This window comes from Nerophis ophidion, linkage group LG15 (genome assembly GCF_033978795.1).
Source record: "Nerophis ophidion isolate RoL-2023_Sa linkage group LG15, RoL_Noph_v1.0, whole genome shotgun sequence".
Lineage (NCBI taxonomy): Eukaryota > Metazoa > Chordata > Actinopteri > Syngnathiformes > Syngnathidae > Nerophis > Nerophis ophidion.
The window spans coordinates 51,269,648-51,293,846 of NC_084625.1; the positions used below are offsets into that span (position 1 = coordinate 51,269,648).

General features: G+C 38.3%; 2 protein-coding genes across 8 annotated transcripts in view; one reads left to right on the top strand and one right to left on the bottom strand.

The window, feature by feature from the left end:
• rab18a (RAB18A, member RAS oncogene family) overlaps positions 1-24,199 on the bottom strand; it is a 204,476-nt gene that overhangs the window by 28,649 nt on the left and 151,628 nt on the right. The window lies entirely within an intron of this gene.
• The window catches only part of mkxa (mohawk homeobox a), a 78,283-nt gene continuing 68,644 nt past the window's right edge, over positions 14,561-24,199 (top strand). Inside the window, exons 1-2 of the mRNA XM_061922356.1 lie at positions 14,561-14,769; positions 17,334-17,577. Of these exons, the coding sequence (XP_061778340.1) occupies positions 14,580-14,769; positions 17,334-17,577 (434 nt within the window). The 5' untranslated portion in view covers positions 14,561-14,579. The remainder of the gene's footprint in view (positions 14,770-17,333; positions 17,578-24,199) is intronic.

Sequence of the window (24,199 nt, forward strand, 5' to 3'; positions counted from 1 at the left end):
CTGCCACTTCTTTTCTTTCTCCTATGTCCCCCCCCCTCCCTTGTGGAGGGGGTCCGGTCCGATGAGCATGGATGAAGTACTGGCTGTCCAGAGTCGAGACCCAGGATGGACCGCTCGCCTGTATCGATTGGGGACATCTCTACGCTGCTGATCCGCCTCCGCTTGGGATGGTTTCCTGTGGACTGGACTCTCGCTACTGTCTTGGATCCACCTTGAACTGAACTCTCGCGGCTGTGTTGGAGCCACTATGGATTGAACTTTCACAGTATCATGTTAGACCCGCTCGACATCCATTGCTTTCGGTCCCCTAGAGGGGGGGGGTTTGCCCACATCTGAGGTCCTCTCCAAGGTTTCTCATAGTCAGCATTGTCACTGGCGTCCCACTGGATGTGAATTCTCCCTGCCCACTGGGTGTGAGTTTTCCTTGCCCTTTTGTGGGTTCTTCCGAGGATGTTGTAGTCGTAATGATTTGTGCAGTCCTTTGAGACATTTGTGATTTGGGGCTATATAAATAAACATTGATTGATTGATTGATTGATTGAAGAAGTAGCTCTTGGTTTCAAAAAGGTTGTGCTTGCTGTTCAGGTGTGTTTGGAGGAACTAGTCACTAGTTTATGTAGCAGCAGAGACAAGATAATGTCTACTGAAGTTCTTCAAAATGCCCAGCAGGTGATATCGTGTGGCAGCTCACCAAAAAGCCTCATTAGACTCTTTTCATCACCTTGTCCCGAGCGTGGACCTCAGGGGAAGACCACGGCACCAAAGGCAGCGTTCAATCCTGATTGAGCCCGAGTCTCAGCTTCCACACGATTAAGGGTCAAACTAGTCACCGTGTGGTGGAATTAGCTCATGGCTGGGTCGTGCATTTGTCCATTTGATACGGCGATACGTGTCCCGCTCTGATTCGAAGATGAATTTCCTCCGCGTCGACGTGTCCAAGCACCGCCAACTGCAGTGATCCTAAAATCACGTAGACCAGACCTGGGCAAATCAAGGCCAGGAGGCCACGTGCGGCCTGTAGAGCTTTTCAATCTGGACCGCTGGACAGTCCTGAAAGATTATTTTAGATCGTAAATCTTGAACTATACAAAGTATTTTAATGGTTGGAATCTGTGCTTATGGATGATAAACCAGTGACTATGGTCATCTAATTAGTTGCTATGGTCATCTAATTAGTTACTATGGTCATCTAATTAGTTACTATGGTCATCTAATTAGTTACTATGGTCATTTAATTAGTTACTATGGTCATCTAATTAGTTACTATGGTCATTTAATTAGTTACTATGGTCATCTAATTAGTTACTATGGTCATTTAATTAGTTACTATGGTCATCTAATTAGTTACTATGGTCATCTAATTAGTTACTATGGTCATTCAATTAGTTACTATGGTCATCTTATTAGTTACTATGGTCATCTAATTAGTTACTATAGTCATTTAATTAGTTACTATGGTCATCTAATTAGTTACTATGGTCATTTAATTAGTTACTATGGTCATCTAATTAGTTACTATGGTCATCTAATTAGTTACTATGGTCATTCAATTAGTTACTATGGTCATCTTATTAGTTACTATGGTCATCTAATTAGTTACTATGGTCATCTAATTAGTTACTATGGTGATCTAATTAGTTACTATGGTCATCTAATTAGTTACTATGGTCATTTAATTAGTTGCTATGGTCATTTAATTAGTTACTATGGTCATCTAATTAGTTACTATGGTCATCTAATTAGTTACTATGGTCATCTAATTAGTTACTATGGTCATCTAATTAGTTACTATGGTCATTTAATTAGTTACTATGGTCATCTAATTAGTTACTATGGTCATCTAATTAGTTACTATGGTCATCTAATTAGTTACTATGGTCATCCAATTAGTTACTATGGTCATTTAATTAGTTACTATGGTCATCTAATTAGTTACTATGGTCATCCAATTAGTTACTATGGTCATCTAATTAGTTACTATGGTCATTTAATTAGTTACTATGGTCATCTAATTAGTTACTATGGTCATCTAATTAGTTACTATGGTCATCTAGTTAGTTACTATGGTCATCTAATTAGTTAGAATGGTCATCTAATTAGTTACTATGGTCATCCAATTAGTTACTATGGTCATCTAATTAGTTACTATGGTCATCCAATTAGTTACAATGGTCATCTAATTAGTTACTATGGTCATCCAATTAGTTACTATGGTCATTTAATTAGTTACTATGGTCATTTAATTAGTTACTATGGTCATTTAATTAGTTACTATGGTCATCTAATTAGTTACTATGGTCATCTAATTAGTTACTATGGTCATCTAATTAGTTACTATGGTCATCTAATTAGTTACTATGGTCATTTAATTAGTTACTATGGTCATCTAATTAGTTACTATGGTCATTCAATTAGTTACTATGGTCATCTAATTAGTTACTATGGTCATTCAATTAGTTACTATGGTCATCTTATTAGTTACTATGGTCATCCAGTTAGTTACTATGGTCATCTAATTAGTTACTATGGTCATCTAATGAGTTACTATGGTCATTTAATTAGTTGCTATGGTCATTTAATTAGTTACTATGGTCATATAATTAGTTACTATGGTCATATAATTAGTTACTATGGTCATCTGATTAGTTACTATGGTCATTCAATTAGTTACTATGGTCATCTGATTAGTTACTATGGTCATCCAGTTAGTTACTATGGTCATCTAATTAGTTACTATGGTCATCTAATGAGTTACTATGGTCATTTAATTAGTTACTATGGTCATCTGATTAGTTACTATGGTCATTCAATTAGTTACTATGGTCATCTTATTAGTTACTATGGTCATCCAGTTAGTTACTATGGTCATCTAATTAGTTACTATGGTCATATAATTAGTTACTATGGTCATATAATTAGTTACTATGGTCATCTAATTAGTTACTATGGTCATCTAATGAGTTACTATGGTCATTTAATTAGTTGCTATGGTCATTTAATTTGTTACTATGGTCATCTAATGAGTTACTATGGTCATTTAATTAGTTGCTATGGTCATTTAATTAGTTACTATGGTCATATAATTAGTTACTATGGTAATCTAATTAGTTACTATGGTTATGTAATTAGTTACTATGGTCATTTAATTAGTTACTATGGTCATCTAATTAGTTACTATGGTCATCTAATTAGTTACTACGGTCATTTAATTAGTTACTATGGTCATCTAATTAGTTACTATGGTCATCTAATTAGTTACTATGGTCATCCAGTTAGTTAATATGGGCATCCAATTAGTTACTATGGTCATCTAATTAGTTACTATGGTCATCTAATTAGTTACTATGCTCATCCAATTTGTTACTATGGTAATCCAATTAGTTACTATGGTCATCTAATTAGTTACTATGGTCATCTAATTAGTTACTACGGTCATTTAATTAGTTACTATGGTCATCTAATTAGTTGCTATGGTCATCCAATTAGTTACTATGGTCATATAATTAGTTACTATGGTCATCTAATTAGTTACTACGGTCATCCAATTAGTTGCTATGGTCATCTAATTAGTTACTATGGTCATCCAATTAGTTACTATGCTCATCCAATTAGTTACTATGGTCATCTAATTAGTTACTATGGTCATCTAATTAGTTACTATGGTCATCTAATTAGTTACTATGGTCATCCAGTTAGTTAATATGGGCATCCAATTAGTTACTATGGTCATCTAATTAGTTACTATGGTCATCTAATTAGTTACTATGCTCATCCAATTTGTTACTATGGTAATCCAATTAGTTACTATGGTCATCTAATTAGTTACTATGGTCATCTAATTAGTTACTACGGTCATTTAATTAGTTACTATGGTCATCTAATTAGTTACTATGGTCATCCAATTAGTTACTATGGTCATATAATTAGTTACTATGGTCATCTAATTAGTTACTACGGTCATCCAATTAGTTGCTATGGTCATCTAATTAGTTACTATGGTCATCCAATTAGTTACTATGCTCATCCAATTAGTTACTATGGTCATCTAATTAGTTACTATGGTCATCTAATTAGTTACTATGGTCATCTACGTTTCTGGATGTTGTTGATAAATGGGGAGCGAACCATCCAGACTGTTATCGACGCAAAGTTGAAAAGCCAGCATGTGTGATGGTATGGGGGTGCATTAGTGCCCAAGGCATGGGTAACTTACACATCTGTGAAGGCACCATTAATGCTGAAAGGTACACACAGGTTTTGGAACAACATATGCTGCCATTTAAGCGCCGTCATTTTCATGGACACCCCTGCTTATTTCAGCAAGACAATGCCAAGCCACATTCGGCATGTGTTACAACAGCGTGGCTTCGTAAAAAAAAAAAATGCGGGTACTTTCCTGGCCCCCCTGCAGTCCAGACCTGTCTCCCATGGAAAATTATGAAGCGTAAAATAGGACAGCGGAGACCCCGGACTGTTGAAGGACTGAAGCTCTACATAAAACAAGAATGGGAAAGAATTCCACTTTCAAAGCTTCAACAATTAGTTTCCTCAGTTCCCAAACGTTTATTGAAGTGAAGTGAAATGAATTATATTTATATAGCGCTTTTTCTCTGGTGACTCAAAGCGCTTTACATAGTGAAACCCAATATCTAAGTTACATTCAAACCAGTGTGGGTGGCACTGGGAGCAGGTGGGTAAAGTGTCTTGCCCAAGGACACAACGGCAGTGACTAGGTTGGCAGAAGCGGGAATTGAACCAGCAACCTTCAAGTTGCTGGCACGGCCACTCTACCAACAGAGCTAAACCGCCAGTGTTGTTAAAAGAAAAGGTGATGTAACAAGTGGTGAACATGCCCTTTCCCAACTACTTTGGCACGTGTTGCAGCCATGAAATTCTAAGTTAATTATTATTTGCAAAAAAAACCCCAGAGTTTATGAGTTTGAACATCAAATATGTTGTCTTTGTAACATATTCAACTGAATATGGGTTGAAAAGGATTTGTAAATCATTGTATTCTGTTTATATTTACATCCAACACAATTTCCCAACTCATATAGAAATGGGATTTGTAAAACAAGAAAGGGAAAGAATTCCACTTTCAAAGCTTCAACAATTAGTTTCCTCAGTTCTCAAACGTTTATTGAGTGTCGTTAAAAGAAAAGGTGATGTAACACAGTGGTGAACATGCCCTTTCCCAACTACTTTGGCACGTGTTGCAGCCATGAAATTCTAAGTTAATTATTATTTGCAAAAAAAACACCAGAGTTTATGAGTTTGAACATCAAATATGTTGTCTTTGTAGCGCATTCAACTAATTATGGGTTGAAAATGATTTGCAAATCATTGTATTCTGTTTATATTTACATCTAACACAATTTCCCAACTCATATGGAAACGGGGTTTGTAGATGACCTTTCGTCTTATTTGAATATGAGGGAGTTGTTTTGGTTATGTCTCACAGAGTAAGGCGGAAACCTTACACGTGGGACATTCCACCCGATAGGTTCCATTTTGCATCCTCATGGAAGACATTAATCAAACGTATGGGACAAGCTACTCGGAAAATGTTGTAAGCTAAAACTGCTCTCGATTAAACGCAACGGCCAAAATAGCTCACGACATCAAAGCTCCGTTCAACAACATTTCTATCTCTGAGTCCGCATGTCGCCATTTGTTGTCCTTGCAAAGCCATATTTAGCAAGACAGGAAGATAGGAGGGTTGTAATTACGCCACGCTGTAATTTAAAGCAGCAAGTTCTAATGACATTTGTTTTGGACTCTTAATTGCATTCAGGCAGCCGTTGTTAAAAAAAAAAAGGCCGCTCTTAAAAACAGTAATTGGGGCATTTGAAACAACCTGCAGGTTTCACCCGCAGTCACATTTTCCAGCGTCGAACAAATATGTCCGTGGCTTTTAAACCACGCTACCGTGTATAATTCCTACTTGGTTTTACACAATTAGACCCGACTCTGGAGTTGAGGGGCGGATTATGGAGGCCGTGGATCTAAAAAAAAATAATTAGGATTGTGATGCTAGCGAGGCGTTGGGAAAACACAACAGCTCGGTTCTTGAGTGATGAAGCAAGATAGGGTTTTTTTTTTCTAAAGTTCTGCATGAAACCTTTGTTTTGGACACTTGTCAGCGGCTTTGTTTTTTTTTATTTTATTGATTTAATTCAATCAATCAATCAATGTTTATTTATACAGCCCTAAATCACAAGTGTCTCAAAGGGCTGCACAAACCCCAACGACATCCTCGCAAGGAAAAACTCAATATGCTACAAAGACAACATATTTGATGTTCAAACTCATCAACTTAATTTTTTTTTGCAAATAATTAACTTAGGATTTCATGGCTGCAACACGTGCCAAAGTAGTTGGGAAAGGGCATGTTCACCACTGTGTTACATCACCTTTTCTTTTAACAACACTCAATAAACGTTTGGGAACTGAGGAAACTAATTGTTGAAGCTTTGAAAGTGGAATTCTTTCCCATTCTTGTTTTATGTAGAGCTTCAGTCCTTCAACAGTCCGGGGTCTCCGCTGTCGTATTTTACGCTTCATAATGCGCCACACATTTTCCATGGGAGACATGTCTGGACTGCATCCTTTCTTGTGAAAGGCTGAGCATTTTTTGGGAAGCTGTTTTTATAGCCAATCATGGCACCCACCTGTTCCAAATTAGCTTGCACACCTGTGGCATGTTCCAAATAAGTTTTTGATGAGCATTCCTCAACTTTATCAGTATTTATTGCCACCTTTCCCCAACTTCTTTCTCACGTGTTGCTGGCATCAAATTCTAAAGTTAATGATTATCGGTTTGAACATCAAATATGTTGTCTTTGTAGCATATTCAACTGAATATGGGTTGAAAAGGATTTGCAAATCATTGCCCCCCGCGACCCCAAAGGGAATAAGTGGTAGAAATGGATGGATGGATGTATTCCGTTTATATTTCCATCTAACACCATTTCCCAACTCATATGGTATCGGGGTTTGTATTTGATGTTTCCCTCTTACACACATGTAGGAGGGGTGTGCTATGGCTATGAGTTGTTTTTACCCTTGGCCTCAGTCTGGACCCTCCACCACCCATTGTTTACCTGTATCTAACCTTTTTTGTAAGGGGCGCCGGAAGTTGGCAGACCCGTCAGCGATCCTGTTCCGTCTCTCTGTAATGTTTGATCCTGTTCTGTCTCCCTGTACTGTTTGATCCTGTTCTGTCTCCCTGTAATGTTTGATCCAGTTCTGTCTCCCTGTAATGTTTGATCCTGTTCTGTCTCCCTGTACTGTTTGATCCTGTTCTGTCTCCCTGTAATGTTTGATCCAGTTCTGTCTCCCTGTAATGCTTGATCCTGTTTTGTCTCCCTGTAATGTTTGATCCTGTTCTGTTTCCCTGTAATGTTTGATCCTGTTCTGTCTCCCTGTACAGTTTGATCCTGTTCTGTCTCCCTGTAATGTTTGATCTTGTTCTGTCTCCCTGTAATGCTTGATCCTGTTCCGTCTCCCTGTAATGTTTGATCCTGTTCTGTCACTCTGTAATGCTTGATCCTGTTCTGTCTCCCTGTAATGCTTGATCCTGTTCTGTCTCCCTGTAATGTTTGATCCTGTTCTGTCTCCCTGTAATGTTTAATCCCCTTTCTGTCTCCCTGTAATGTTTGATCCTGTTCTGTCTCCCTGTACAGTTTGATCCTGTTCTGTCTCCCTGTAGTGTTTGATCTTGTTCTGTCTCCCTGTAATGCTTGATCCTGTTCTGTCTCCCTGTAATGTTTGATCCTGTTCTGTCTCCCTGTAATGCTTGATCCTGTTCCGTCTCCCTGTAATGCTTGATCCTGTTTTGTCTCCTTGCAATGCTTGATCCTGTTTGATTGATTGATTGATACTTTTATTAGTAGTTTGCACAGTTCAGTACATATTCCGTACAATTGACCAATAAATGGTAACACCCCAATAAGTTTTTCAACTTGTTTAAGTCCGGGTCCACGTTAATCAATTCCTGGTAATCAATTCATTCTGTCTCCCTGTAATGTTTGATCCTGTTCTGTCTCCCTGTAATGTTTGACCCTGTTCTGTCTCCCTGTAATGTTTGATCCTGTTCCGTCTCCCTGTAATGCTTGATCCTGTTCTGTCTCCCTGTAATGTTTGATCCTGTTCTGTCTCCCTGTAATGCTTGATCCTCTTCTGTCTCCCTGTAATGCTTGATCCTGTTCTGTCTCCCTGTAATGTTTGATCCTGTTCTTTCTCCCTGTAATGTTTGAACCTTTTCTGTCTCCCTGTAATGTTTGATCCTGTTCTGTCTCCCTGTAATGTTTGATCCTGTTCTGTCTCCCTGTAATGCTTGATCCTGTTCTGTCTCCCTGTAATGCTTGATCCTGTTCTGTCTCCCTGTAATGTTTGATCCTGTTCCGTCCCCCTGTAATGTTTGTCTGCTCTTGAATGGGATTGTGCTGAAAATGGTAATTTCCCTTCGGGGATTAATAAAGTATTTCTGCTTCTGATCCTTATACTGCGAATTATTTTTGTAGCAGTTTCTTTGGTTCGTATGAGTTTTATTCCCGCCCTTTCACCTTTAAAGATGCACGGCATTCTAACCAACTTTCAACATATTGCTTTTTCCTGTAATTACAAGCTCCCTAAGGCCCAAGCTGCTATCAAACACAGTCCTGGCGTTTTTCCTGCAACAGAAATGACTCCGCCGGCAGCCAAGCAAACTCAATCCGAGCCGGTTTTGCCAACATTCCGAATCAAAAAAAAAGGTGGATTGTGACCGTTTGCAGCCACACGGCTGCTGATTGCGTCCGATCAAGCCTCTCATTGACTGGCGTTATAAAAGCCGTCACGTAATGTGCTCGTGAGTCAGAGGTTCCGAGGCCCTCAGCTGAGTGTTCCTCTGGGGTTTATCCAAAGTAGTGATTGGAAGGACGTGACTAAGCAGCAGGTCCCATAAGAAGAGTTGGGGATCCGTGTAATTACCGTTTATTTGTGCTTATTTTCATTTAACTGGGGGAAGTTCACTTTTACTAACAGACTGTGCAAACGTGCTCTCCTCTGGGGAGTCCAGTCGTGTAATCACCGCTAATTAAGGTCAAAGAGGGTTTGTTTTCCTAACTTATGTGGGCTTTCCTTCTCACCTGAGGTGAACTTTTGTTACCTGCCACGACCTTGCCTGGAGAGGGGGCCCTGTCAGCGGGGCGGATGTCGACGTTTGGATGTTTCTTTAGAAAGTGCCTCTCCAGGTTATATTTCTTTTGAGACAGCTTTTACTTAAATACAAAGTAAACATGTCAGCTTTCACACTGCAGTGTCAATAAATTCATTATCCTGTCCTCGTTACTCGATTCCAGCGTGTGCAGCTAAACAGATAGTTAACAGCATGAAGAAACCGAAGCTTCAAAAGTTTTGACGATGGATTTTCCTTCTTTTGAAATGTTTTCCTTCCTCAGTTTTATTTCTTTAGAAATCTTCCTTTACTTGGGTTTGTACAACTGAAAATATAAACATTGCATAAGTATAACGTCCATAGTGGATTTTACATTAATAAAACATAAGGTTTAGTGTTTACACATTCACGCAATAAAATACAGATGTATTTACGCAGAACTTTAACTTCTACAACAAAAATTTAACTTAAGGCAAAGGTGTTTATTCTGTACTCGCTATTCGATTCCAGCGTGTGCAGCTAAACAGATAGTTAACAGCATGAAGAAATTGACGCTAGGACAGTTTTGATGATGGATTTTCCTTCTTTTGAAATATTTTCCTTCCTCAGTTTTATTTATTTATAAATCTTCCTTTACTTGGGTTTGTACGACTGAAAATATAAACAATGCATAAGTATAACGTCCATTGTGTATTTTACATAAATAAAATATAAGGTTTAGTGTTTATACATTTGCACAATAAGATACAGATGTATTTACGCAGAACATTTAACTTTATCAGTTTAGCATCTTTGTTTTCAACTTGTCAACTGTCAGTTTAGCATCTTTGTTTTCTACCTGTCAACTGTCAGTTTAGCATCTTTGTATTCTACCTTTCAACTATCAGTTTAGCATCTTTGTTTCTACCGGTCAACTGTCAGTTTAGCATCTTTGTATTCTACCTTTCAACTATCAGTTTAGCATCTTTGTTTCTACCTGTCAACTGTCAGTTTAGCATCTTTGTTTTCTACATGTCAACTGTCAGTTTAGCATCTTTGTTTTCTACCTGTCAACTGTCAGTTTAGCATATTTGTTTTCTACCTGTCAATTGTCTGTTTAGCATCTTTCTTTTCTACCGGTCAACTGTCGGTTTAGCATCTTTGTTTTCTACCTGTCAACTGTCGGTTTAGCATCTTTGTTTTCTACCTGTCAACTGCCAGTTTAGCATGTTTCTTTTCTACCTGTCAACTGTCAGTTTAGCATCTTTGTTTTTCTACCTGTCAACTGTCAGTTTAGCATGTTTTTTTCTACCTGTCAACTGTCAGTTTAGCATGTTTCTTTTCTACCTGTCAACTGTCAGTTTAGCATCTTTGTTTTTCTACCTGTCAACTGTCAGTTTAGCATCTTTGTTTTCTAACTGTCAGTTTAGCATGTTTCTTTTCTACCTGTCAACCGTCAGTTTAGCATGTTTGTTTTCTACCTGTCAACGGTCAGTTTAGCGTCTTTGTTCTCTACCTGTCAACTGTCAGTTTAGCATCTTTGTTTTTCTACCTGTCAACTGTCAGTTTAGCATCTTTGTTTTCTACATGTCAACTGTCAGTTTAGCATGTTTCTTTTGTACCTGTCAACTGTCAGTTTAGCGTCTTTGTTTTTTACCTGTCAACTGTCAGTTAAGCATATTTGTTTTCTACCTGTCAACTGTCAGTTTAGCATCTTTGTTTTCTACCTGTCAACTGTCAGTTTAGCATCTTTGTCTTCTACCTGTCAATTTTCAGTTTAGCATGTTTCTTTTCTACCTGTCAACTGTCAGTTTAGAATCTTTGTTTTCTACCTGTCAACTGTCAGTTTAGCATGTTTTTTTTCTACCTGTCAACTGTCAGTTTAGCGTCTTTGTTTCATACCTGTCAACTGTCAGTTTAGCATCTTTGTTTTCTACCTGTCAACTGTCAGTTTAGCATCTTTGTTTTCTACCTGTCAACTCAGTTTAGCGGCTTTGTTTTTTACCTGTCAACTGTCAGTTTAGCATCCTATTCTTCTACCTGTCAACTGTCCGTTCAGCATCTTTGTTTTCTACCTGTCAACTGTCAGTTTAGCATGTTTCTTTTCTACCTGTCAACTGTCAGTTTAGCATCTTTGTTTTCTAACTGTCAACTGTCAGTTTAAAATATTTGTTTTCTACCTGTCAACTGTCCGTTTGGCATCTTTGTCTTCTACCTGTCAATTGTCAGTTTAGCATGTTTCTTTTCTACCTGTCAACTGTCAGTTTAGCATCTTTGTTTTCTACCTGTCAACTGTCAGTTTAGCATCTTTGTTTTCTACCTGTCAACTGTCAGTTTAGCATCTTTATTTTCTACCTGCCAACTGTCAATTTAGCATCTTTGTTCTCTACCTGTCAACCGTCAGTTTAGCATCTTTGTTTTTCTACCTGTCAACTGTCAGTTTAGCATCTTTGTTTCATACCTGTAAACTGTCGGTTTAGCATTTTTGTTTTCTACCTGTCAACTGTCAGTTTAGCATCTTTGTTTTCTACCTGTCAACTGTCCGTTCAGCATCTTTGTTTTCTACCTGTCAACTGTCAGTTTAGCATCTTTGTTTTTTACCTGTCAACTGTCAGTTTAGCATCTTTGTTTTCTACCTGTCAACTGTCAGTTTAGCATCTTTCTTTTCTACCTGTCAACTGTCGGTTTAGCATCTTTGTTTTCTACCTGTCAACTGTCGGTTTAGCATCTTTGTTTTCTACCTGTCAGTTTAGCATGTTTCTTTTCTACCTGTCAACCGTCAGTTTAGCATGTTTGTTTTCTACCTGTCAACGGTCAGTTTAGCGTCTTTGTTCTCTACCTGTCAACTGTCAGTTTAGCATCTTTGTTTTTCTACCTGTCAACTGTCAGTTTAGCATCTTTGTTTTCTACATGTCAACTGTCAGTTTAGCATGTTTCTTTTGTACCTGTCAACTGTCAGTTTAGCGTCTTTGTTTTTTACCTGTCAACTGTCAGTTTAGCATCTTTGTTTTCTACCTGTCAACTGTCAGTTTAGCATCTTTGTCTTCTACCTGTCAATTTTCAGTTTAGCATGTTTCTTTTCTAGCTGTCAACTGTCAGTTTAGCATCTTTGTTTTCTACCTGTCAACTGTCAGTTTAGCATGTTTTTTTTCTACCTGTCAACTGTCAGTTTAGCGTCTTTGTTTCATACCTGTCAACTGTCAGTTTAGCATCTTTGTTTTCTACCTGTCAACTGTCAGTTTAGCATCTTTGTTTTCTACCTGTCAACTCAGTTTAGCGGCTTTGTTTTTTACCTGTCAACTGTCAGTTTAGCATCCTATTCTTCTACCTGTCAACTGTCCGTTCAGCATCTTTGTTTTCTACCTGTCAACTGTCAGTTTAGCATGTTTCTTTTCTACCTGTCAACTGTCAGTTTAGCATCTTTGTTTTCTAACTGTCAACTGTCAGTTTAAAATATTTGTTTTCTACCTGTCAACTGTCCGTTTAGCATCTTTGTCTTCTACCTGTCAATTGTCAGTTTAGCATGTTTCTTTTCTACCTGTCAACTGTCAGTTTAGCATCTTTGTTTTCTACCTGTCAACTGTCAGTTTAGCATCTTTGTTTTCTACATGTCAACTGTCAGTTTAGCATCTTTGTTTTCTACCTGTCAACTGTCAGTTTAGCATATTTGTTTTCTACCTGTCAATTGTCAGTTTAGCATCTTTCTTTTCTACCTGTCAACTGTCGGTTTAGCATCTTTGTTTTCTACCTGTCAACTGTCGGTTTAGCATCTTTGTTTTCTACCTGTCAACTGCCAGTTTAGCATGTTTCTTTTCTACCTGTCAACTGTCAGTTTAGCATCTTTGTTTTTCTACCTGTCAACTGTCAGTTTAGCATGTTTTTTTTCTACCTGTCAACTGTCAGTTTAGCATGATTCTTTTCTACCTGTCAACTGTCAGTTTAGCATCTTTGTTTTTCTACCTGTCAACTGTCAGTTTAGCATCTTTGTTTTCTAACTGTCAGTTTAGCATGTTTCTTTTCTACCTGTCAACCGTCAGTTTAGCATGTTTGTTTTCTACCTGTCAACGGTCAATTTAGCGTCTTTGTTCTCTACCTGTCAACAGTCAGTTTAGCATCTTTGTTTTTCTACCTGTCAACTGTCAGTTTAGCATCTTTGTTTTCTACATGTCAACTGTCAGTTTAGCATGTTTCTTTTGTACCTGTCAACTGTCAGTTTAGCGTCTTTGTTTTTACCTGTCAACTGTCAGTTAAGCATATTTGTTTTCTACCTGTCAACTGTCAGTTTAGCATCTTTGTTTTCTACCTGTCAACTGTCAGTTTAGCATCTTTGTCTTCTACCTGTCAATTTTCAGTTTAGCATGTTTCTTTTCTACCTGTCAACTGTCAGTTTAGCATCTTTGTTTTCTACCTGTCAACTGTCAGTTTAGCATGTTTTTTTTCTACCTGTCAACTGTCAGTTTAGCGTCTTTGTTTCATACCTGTAAACTCTCAGTTTAGCATCTTTGTTTTCTACCTGTCAACTGTCAGTTTAGCATCTTTGTTTTCTACCTGTCAACTCAGTTTAGCGGCTTTGTTTTTTACCTGTCAACTGTCAGTTTAGCATCCTATTCTTCTACCTGTCAACTGTCCGTTCAGCATCTTTGTTTTCTACCTGTCAACTGTCAGTTTAGCATGTTTCTTTTCTACCTGTCAACTGTCAGTTTAGCATCTTTGTTTTCTAACTGTCAACTGTCAGTTTAAAATATTTGTTTTCTACCTGTCAACTGTCCGTTTAGCATCTTTGTCTTCTACCTGTCAATTGTCAGTTTAGCATGTTTCTTTTCTACCTGTCAACTGTCAGTTTAGCATCTTTGTTTTCTACCTGTCAACCGTCAGTTTAGCATCTTTGTTTTCTACCTGTCAACTGTCCGTTCAGCATCTTTGTTTTCTACCTGTCAACTGTCAGTTTAGCATCTTTGTTTTCTACCTGTCAACTGTCAGTTTAGCATGTTTCTTTTCTACCTGTCAACAGTCAGTTTAGCAAGTTTCTTTTCTACCTGTCAACTGTCAGTTTAGCATCTTTTTTTTCTACCTGTCAACTCCCAGTTTAGGCTCCTCATCACCACTTCAAGATGGCGGCCCAATTTCTCGCATCACAGCAGCCAATGCTGCGTCTACTTACAAGATAAGATGTAAAACTCAGATATGGTGACCACAGGTCATTTTGAGGTTTATTTTCAGTTTCATGTACATGGGACGTCTTTTAAATCCATCCGTCCATTTCCTACCGCTTGTCCCTTGCATATGCAATCATCATTGCGGTGATGCAGGGCTGGTGAGAAAGTGAGTAAGTTGTGGCAGCGGCCGCCTCCTCCTCCTCCTCCCCCCTGCCGGCCCTGCCCATGAACCGGCCTAAAGTATCCCCAGTATGTTCGCAGCCTCCGCTTGTGTGCGAGGAAACATGAGCGCGGCGACATATTCAGAGTCCCGGGCGGAGCGCTGCAGGTCCGCGCTTAAAGCCGCGGAGGAGCCGCGCGGCGCGGAGTTTGGGCTCGGGACCTCCGGAGGGGAACAGATGAGCGGGGCATGGGCGAGAGGACACTGGATTACTGCTCTACACCGCGGACTGACTCAGGGGGAGGCAGACACAGGTAACAGCACTTTTACTACTTTCTTTTTTTTTTAAAATACATTAAATGATGTGAAAATTCCAACCAACGCAAATATTTTTGTGAAGATTTGTCCTTTTTATTTTAGTGGTGCCAACATCAGCAGAAAACCTCCAGAAAGTATTCACACCTTTCATGTTACAGCCAAGTAAAAATAAATGTTTTTGCTCCTCAAAATTCCGCACACAATACCCCACAATGACAATGTGGAACATTGTTTTTAATTTGATGCACTTGCACTGTTTGTTTATTTGCATATTGCACAATTGTTTTTTATGTTATACACGTTGACATGTTTTAGTAGTGCACTGCAGAACCCATCCGTTTTCCTACCGCTTGTCGCTTTTTTTCCCCCGCTTTTGCACTTGTGATTTTTTATCAGATCGCCCTTTGGCAACACTAAATTGGCCCTAGTGTGTGAATGTGAGTGTGAATGTTGTCTGTCGATGAGGTGGCGACTTGTCCAGGGTGTACCCTGCCTTCCGCCCGATTGTAGCTGAGATAGGCGCCAGTGCCCCCCGCGACCCCGAAAGGGAATAAGCGGTAGAAATGGATGGATGGATGGATAAACAGATTGCATGCGTCAACATATTCAAAAATATGTATTATTTTAATTTGTTAAAAAAAATGTATTAATGTTTATCAATGAGGGATTTTTAATCACTGGTATTTAGAAATTATTAATAATATTGATAATATTAATTTTAGTTTTGCTACTTTTGGATTGTAACGTGTCATGTTTGTGTGTCCTTTATTGCTATTCTGAGTGTTGCTGGGTCGGGTTTGGTTTTGGAATTTATTGCATTGTTTAACTGTATTGATTAATGAATTCATAAAATAAAAAATAAAAAATGTATTATTATATATTTAATTCCGACTTTGTTTACCGGACTGGAACAGTTTATTTATTTTGGGCTTCAAATAAATGGTTCCGCATAAAACCAGATACAATAAAGTTATTTTCCGTGAGCAGGCTGTGTTGTGTGTGACATTTTTTTTTCTGCACTGTTTGGATTGGGTCATATAAATAAATGCTTTGCATGAGTTCGCATTGATGTTAAAATAGATTGTGTTACTTTCATTGGCCACCGGAGGGTGACAAAAGAGCAGCTATCGGACCTACCAACTTTATTTATAAAGCCCTTGACTAGTTGTATCCATCCATCCACCCATTTTCTACCGCTTGTCCCTCGACTAGTTGTATATTATATGAAAACACCCGGGCCGAATTGCTTTTTGGTCTCGTGGCCCAATTTTGAAGACACCATTGAAGACACCCAGGCTGTACTTTGGACACCCCTGTTTTAGATCATAGATAATTCCTCTCACCTTGATAGTAGAAAGAGGAGGATGTAATCCAACGAGTTTTAGTAGCACACTGCAGAACCCATCCAACCATCCGTATTTGTGTTTTTATCACTTGTGATTACTTATCTGCCCGAACCATTTGGGTATCTGGTCAGGGATGGCACCCGAACGCCTCCCTGGGGAGGTGTTTCGGCCACGTCCGACCAGTAGGAGGCCACGGGGAAGACCAAGGACATGTTGGGAAGACTATGTCTCCCGGTTGGCCTGGGAACGCCTCGGGATCCCCCGGGAAGAGCTGGACCAAGTGGCTGGGGAGAGGGAAGACTGGGCTTCCTTGCTTAGGCTGCTGCCCCCGCGACCCAACCTCGGATAAGCGGAAAAATGGATGGATGGATGGATTATTTATCAGATTGCCCTTTTAAAAAAAAACACAAAAAAACAAACAAAGCGCATGCCTCAATATAGTCAAAAATATGTATTATTTTGTATTTAATTCCTACTTTGTTTACCCGCATGAAACATGTTTCTATTTATTTCTGCCTTAAAATAAACGTTTTCGCGACATTTGCGTTTATGCGTCGGTTGTCATTTAAAACAGTGGTTCTCAAATGTGGGTACGCGTACCCCTGGGGGTACTTGAAGGTATGCCAAGGGGCACGTGAGATTTTTTTTAAATATTCTAAAAAATAGCAACAATTCAAAAATCCTTCATAAATATATTTATTGAATAATACTTCAACAAAATATGAATGTAAGTTCATAAAGTGGGAAAAGAATGCAATATTCAGTATTGACAGCTAGAATTTTTTGTGGACATGTTCCATAAATATTGATGTTACAGATTTCTTTTTTTGTGAAGAAATGTTTAGAAGTAAGTTGATGAATCCAGATGGATCTCTATTACAATCCCCAAAGAGGGCACTTTAAGTTGATGATTACTTCTATGTGTGGAAATATTTATTTATAATTGAATCACTTGTTTATTTTTCAACAAGTTTTGAGTTATTTTTATATCTTTTTTTCCAAATAGTTCAAGAAAGACCACTACAAATGAGCAATATTTTGCACTCTTATACAATTTAATGAATCAGAAACTGATGACATAGTGCTGTATTTTACTTCTTTATCTCTTTTTTTCTACCAAAAATGCTTTGCTCTGATTAGGGGGTACTTGAATTAAAAAAAAGGTTGAGAACCACTGATTAAAAATATATATATGTACACTTTCCCTTCCACAGTGGCGCACTGTGAGGCACCCGAGGGGACGCTGACGTTTTTGCGCAAGTCGGACACTATCTGGCCCGAGATGAACACCATCGTGTTCAACAAGCTGAGCGGACAAGTTCTGTTCGAGGAGAAGGCCAACGAGGTGGAGATGAGCAGCAGGAACTACCTGGAAGTCATGGACGGGCAACATCCGGACCTCCTGCCGGGCAACCAGACCATCAGGGACAACCAGGCCATCAGACACCGGCGGAACGGGTATGTGCAGCATTCTCACCAACAAAGCACTTATATGACTTGATAAATATTTTATATAGACTTTAAAATAACTGTTTTGAACAGGGGTCCCCAAACTTTTTGACTACGGGGCCGCATTGTGTTAAAACAATTTGAATGGGGGCCGCACAAAATAATATATATATATATATATATATATATATATATATATATATATATACACACACACATACATATGTGTATACACCTGTATATATGTGTGTATAAATGTACATGTATATATACACACATATGTATATATATACACACACACACACACACACACACACACACACACACACACACACACACACACACACACACACACACACACAGAGAGATTCTAGAAAACACAGAGTGAGATGTTCTACCTCTTGTGCGAAACACAAATGCATAAAATGACTTAACACATTAAAATGACTAGTAAAACATTTAAAAACACAACAACTAACTTCTAAAACATTAAAAATGACTCTAAAACACATAAAATTACTCCTTGGAGATGCACAGTGACATCTAAAACATACATTACTCCTAAAACGCGTAACAAGACTCCTAAAACACATAAAAACACCTACAACACATAAAAGGACTCCTAAAACACATAACAAGACTCCTTAAACACATAATAAGACTCCTAAAACACATAAAAACTCCTTAAACACGTAAAAGGACTCCTAAAACGCGTAACAAGACTCCTAAAACACATAAAAACACCTAAAACACATAAAAACTCCTAAAACACGTAAAAGGACTCCTAAAACAAGTAACAAGACTCCTTAAACACATAATAAAACTCCTAAAACACATAAAAACTCCTAAAACACGTAAAAGGACTCCTAAAACACGTAACAAGACTCCTAAAACACATAATAAGACTCCTAAAACACATAAAAACTCCTAAAACACGTAAAAGGACTCCTAAAACATGTAAAAAGACTCCTAAAACACATAAAAACTCCTATAACACGTAAAAAGACTCCTATAACACGTAACAAGACTCCTAAAACACAAAATAAGACTCCTAAAACACATAAAAACTCCGAAAACATGTAAAAGGACTCCTAAAACACATAAAAGGACTCCTAAAATATGTAACAAGACTCCTAAAACACATAAAAACTCCTAAAACACGTAAAAGGACTCCTAAAACACGTAACAAGACTCCTAAAACATATAAAAACTCCTACAACACGTAAAAAGACTCCTAAAACACATAAAAGGACTCCTAAAATACGTAACAAGACTCCTAAAACACATAAAAACTCCTAAAACACGTAAAAGGACTCCTAAAACACGTAAAAGGACTCCTAAAACACGTAACAAGACTCCTAAAACATATAAAAACTCCTAAAACACGTAACAAGACTCCTATAACATATAAAAACTCCTAAAACACGTAAAAGGACTCCTAAAACACGTAACAAGACTCCTAAAACATATAAAAACTCCTAAAACACGTAAAAGGACTCCTAAAACACGTAACAAGACTCCTAAAACACATAAAAACTCCTAAAACAAGTAAAAGGACTCCTAAAACACGTAACAAGACTCCTAAAACACATAAAAACTCCTAAAACACGTAAAAGGACTCCTAAAACACGTAACAAGACTCCTAAAACACATAAAAACTCCTAAAACACGTAAAAGGACTCCTAAAACACATAAAAGGACTCCTAAAACACATACAAACTCCTAAAAGACGCAACAAGACTCCTAAAACATATAAAATCTCTTAAAACACGTAAAAGGACTCCTAAAACACTTAACAAGACTCCTAAAACACATAAAAACTCCTAAAACACGTAAAAAGACTCCTAAAACACATAAAAACTCCTAATACATGTAAGAAGACTCGTAAAACAACTTAAAAACAGAACGATGAATGACATATATATATATACATACACACATATATATTTATATATATATTCTGCACTAATTGACCAAGGAGCGCACTTGCTGCATGTCACGTTAGACTAAAATGCATTTTTAGACAATATGATTGGCCTGAGTGGCGAGGAGACGGTAGAAAATGGACTAGTAAGGGCAGATTAAAAAATTTTTTTTTTTTTAAAAAGTAGATTTTTTTGTAACTTGGGACTTCTTGGGGCCGGATTTTGGATGCTGGTGGGCCGTATCCGGCCCGCGAGCCGTAGTTTGGGGACCCCTGGCTTAGAAGCTGGGTGTTGCTATTGCCGACGTGTGTAATTACGCACAAACCGAGCGCATCATCACAACATTATTATTAGAGGCCCTATAATATATTAAATATAATGGTCATAATCAAAGTCCTCATATCCCATCCATCCATCCATTTCTACCGCTTATTCTGGTGCCTATTTGAACTACAATTGGGCGGAAGGCGGCGTACACCCTGGACAAGTCGCCACCTCATCACAGAGCCAAAGTCCTCATATCAATAGAAAATATTGCATTTAGTTTAGATAATAATAAATCATATAATGGAATATGGGATCCATCCATCCATTTTGTATCAATCAATCAATCAATGTTTATTTATATAGCCCTAAATCACAAGTGTCTCAAAGGGCTGCACAAGCCTTGGTTCAGATCCCACATCAGGGCAAGGAAAAACTCAACCCAATGAGACAATGAGAAACCTTTGGAAAATACCGCTTTGAACTATTTTACGACCTTTTCTTTTTTAACCTCTTGTAATCAAAGGGGATGGCTGTTTATGACCCCCTTCCCTTAGAAACAGCTGTTGCCATGAAATCAGGGAAAGTCCAAATAAAAGAGGCGGCGTACAATCTTTCGTCAGCGGCGTGGGACGACACTGTAGACTGTCTCTCCTCTATTGAGCCGAATTTAATTCTGTTTAATTCAGGGTGATATTAATAATAATAATAGGTCATTATTATAATTACCAAGTGTGTTTAAAAGCTGGGTGTTGCTATTGCCGACGTGCGGAATTACGCACAAACCAAGGTTATTATTAGAGGCCCTATAATATATTAAATATCTTGGTCATAATCAAAGTCCTCATATCCCATCCATCCATCCATTTCTACCGCTTATTCTGGTGCCTAGTTCAACTACAATTGGGCGGAAGGCGGCGTACACCCTGGACAAGTCGCCACCTCATCACAGGGCCAAAGTCCTCATATCAATAGAAAATATTGCATTTAGGTTAGATAATAATAAGTCATATATTGGAATATGGGATCCATCTATTCATTCTGTATCAATCAATCAATCAATGTTTATTTATATAGCCCTAAATCAGAAGTGTCTCAAAGGGTGCACAAGCCTTGGTTCAGATCCCACATCAGGGCAAGGAAAAACTCAACCCAATGAGACAATGAGAAACCTTTGGAAAGGACCGCACCTCTTCTTTGAACTGTTTTACGACCTTTTTTTTTTTTTAACCTCTTGTAATCAAAGGCGATGGCTGTTTATGACCCCCTTCCCTTAGAAACAGCTGTTGCCATGAAATCAGGGAAAGTCCAAATAAAAGAGGCGGCGTACAATCTTTCGTCAGCGGCGTGGGACGACACTGTACACTGTCTCTCCTCAATTGAGCCAAATTTAATTCTGTTTAATTCAGGCTCATATCAATAATAATAATAGGTCATTATTATAATTACCAAGTGTGTTTAAAAGCTGGGTGTTGCTATTGCGCACGAACCAAGGTTATTATTAGAGGCCCTATAATATATTAAATATAATGGTCATAATCAAAGTCCTCATATCCCATCCATCCATCCATTTCTACCGCTTATTCTGGTGCCTATTTCAACTACAATTGGGCGGAAGGCGGGGTACACCCTGGACAAGTCGCCACCTCATCACAGGGCCAAAGTCCTCATATCAATAGAAAATATTGCATTTAGTTTAGATAATAATAAGTCATATATTGAAATATGGGATCCATCCATTCATTTTGTATCAATCAATCAATCAATGTTTATTTATATAGCCCTGAATCACAAGTGTCTCAAAGGGCTGCACAAGCCTTGGTTCAGATCCCACATCAGGGCAAGGAAAAACTCAACCCAATGAGACAATGAGAAACCTTTGGAAAATACCGCTTTGAACTGTTTTACGACCTTTTCTTTTTTAACCTCTTGTAATCAAAGGCGATGGCTGTTTATGACCCTCTTCCCTTAGAAACAGCTGTTGCCATGAAATCAGGGAAAGTCCAAATAAAAGAGGCGGCGTACAATCTTTCGTCAGCGGCGTGGGACGACACTGTACACTGTCTCTCCTCTATTGAGCCGAATTTAATTCTGTTTAATTCAGGCTCATATTAATAATAATAATAGGTCATTATTATAATTACCAAGTGTGTTTAAAAGCTGGGTGTTGCTATAGCCGACGTGCGGAATTACGCACAAACCGAGGTTATTATTAGAGGCCCTATAATATATTAAATATCTTGGTCATAATCAAAGTCCTCATATCCCATCCATCCATCCATCCATTTCTACCGCTTATTCTGGTGCCTAGTTCAACTACAATTGGGCGGAAGGCGGCGTACACCCTGGACAAGTCGCCACCTCATCACAGGGCCAAAGTCCTCATATCAATAGAAAATATTGCATTTAGGTTAGATAATAATAAGTCATATATTGGAATATGGGATCCATCTATTCATTCTGTATCAATCAATCAATCAATGTTTATTTATATAGCCCTAAATCAGAAGTGTCTCAAAGGGTGCACAAGCCTTGGTTCAGATCCCACATCAGGGCAAGGAAAAACTCAACCCAATGAGACAATGAGAAACCTTTGGAAAATACCGCTTTGAACTATTTTACGACCTTTTCTTTTTTAACCTCTTGTAATCAAAGGCGATGGCTGTTTATGACCCCCTTCCCTTAGAAACAGCTGTTGCCGTGTAATCAGGGAAAGTCCAAATAAAAGAGGCGGCGTACAATCTTTCGTCAGCGGCGTGGGACGACACTGTAGACTGTCTCTCCTCTATTGAGCCGAATTTAATTCTGTTTAATTCAGGCTCATATTAATAATAATAATAGGTCATTATTATAATTACCAAGTGTGTTTAAAAGCTGGGTGTTGCTATTGCCGACGTGCGGAATTACGCACAAACCAAGGTTTTTATTACAGGCCCTATAATATATTAAATATCTTGGTCATAATCAAAGTCCTCATATCCCATCCATCCATCCATTTCTACCGCTTATTCTGGTGCCTATTTCAACTACAATTGGGCGGAAGGCGGCGTACACCCTGGACAAGTCGCCACCTCATCACAGGGCCAAAGTCCTCATATCAGTAGAAAATATTGCATTTAGTTTAGATAATAATAAGTCATATATTGGAATATGGGATCCATCCATTTTGTATCAATCAATATTTATTTATACAGCCCTAAATCACAAGTGTCTCAAAGGGCTGCACAAGCCTTGGTTCAGATCCCACATCAGGGCAAGGAAAAACTCAACTCAATGAGACAATGAGAAACCTTTGGAAAATACCGCTTTGAACTATTTTACGACCTTTTCTTTTTTAACCTCTTGTAATCAAAGGCGATGGCTGTTTATGACCCCCTTCCCTTAGAAACAGCTGTTGCCATGAAATCAGGGAAAGCCCAAATAAAAGAGGCGGCGTACAATCTTTCGTCAGCGGCGTGGGACGACACTGTACACTGTCTCTCCTCTATTGAGCCGAATTTAATTCTGTTTAATTCAGGCTCATATTAATAATAATAATAATAATAGGTCATTATTATAATTACCAAGTGTGTTTAAAAGCTGGGTGTTGCTATTGCGCACGAACCAAGGTTATTATTAGAGGCCCTATAATATATTAAATATAATTGTCATAATCAAAGTCCTCATATCCCATCCATCCATCCATTTCTACCGCTTATTCTAGTGCCTATTTCAACTACAATTGGGCGGAAGGCGGCGTACACCCTGGACAAGTCGCCACCTCATCACAGGGCCAAAGTCCTCATATCAATAGAAAATATTGCATTTAGTTTAGATAATAATAAGTCATATATTGGAATATGGGATCCATCCATTCATTTTGTATCAATCAATCAATCATTGTTTATTTATACAGCCCTAAATCACAAGTGTCTCAAAGGGCTGCACAAGCCTTGGTTCAGATCCCACATCAGGGCAAGGAAAAACTCAACTCAATGAGACAATGAGAAACCTTTGGAAAGGACCGCACCTCTTCTTTGAACTGTTTTACGACCTTTTTTTTTTTTTAACCTCTTGTAATCAAAGGCGATGGCTGTTTATGACCCCCTTCCCTTAGAAACAGCTGTTGCCATGAAATCAGGGAAAGTCCAAATAAAAGAGGCGGCGTACAATCTTTCGTCAGCGGCGTGGGACGACACTGTAGACTGTCTCTCCTCTATTGAGCCGAATTTAATTGTTTAATTCAGGCTCATATTAATAATAATAATAAGTCATTATTATAATTACCAAGTGTGTTTAAAAGCTGGGTGTTGCTATAGCCGACGTGTGTAATTACGCACGAACCGAGGTTATTATTAGAGGCCCTATAATAAACCTAATTCCATAATAATAATAATAATAGCTCATTCTTATTCAGTAGCAGTCTAACGCATCTGTTTGTAATAATTTGCCCTTCAACTTTC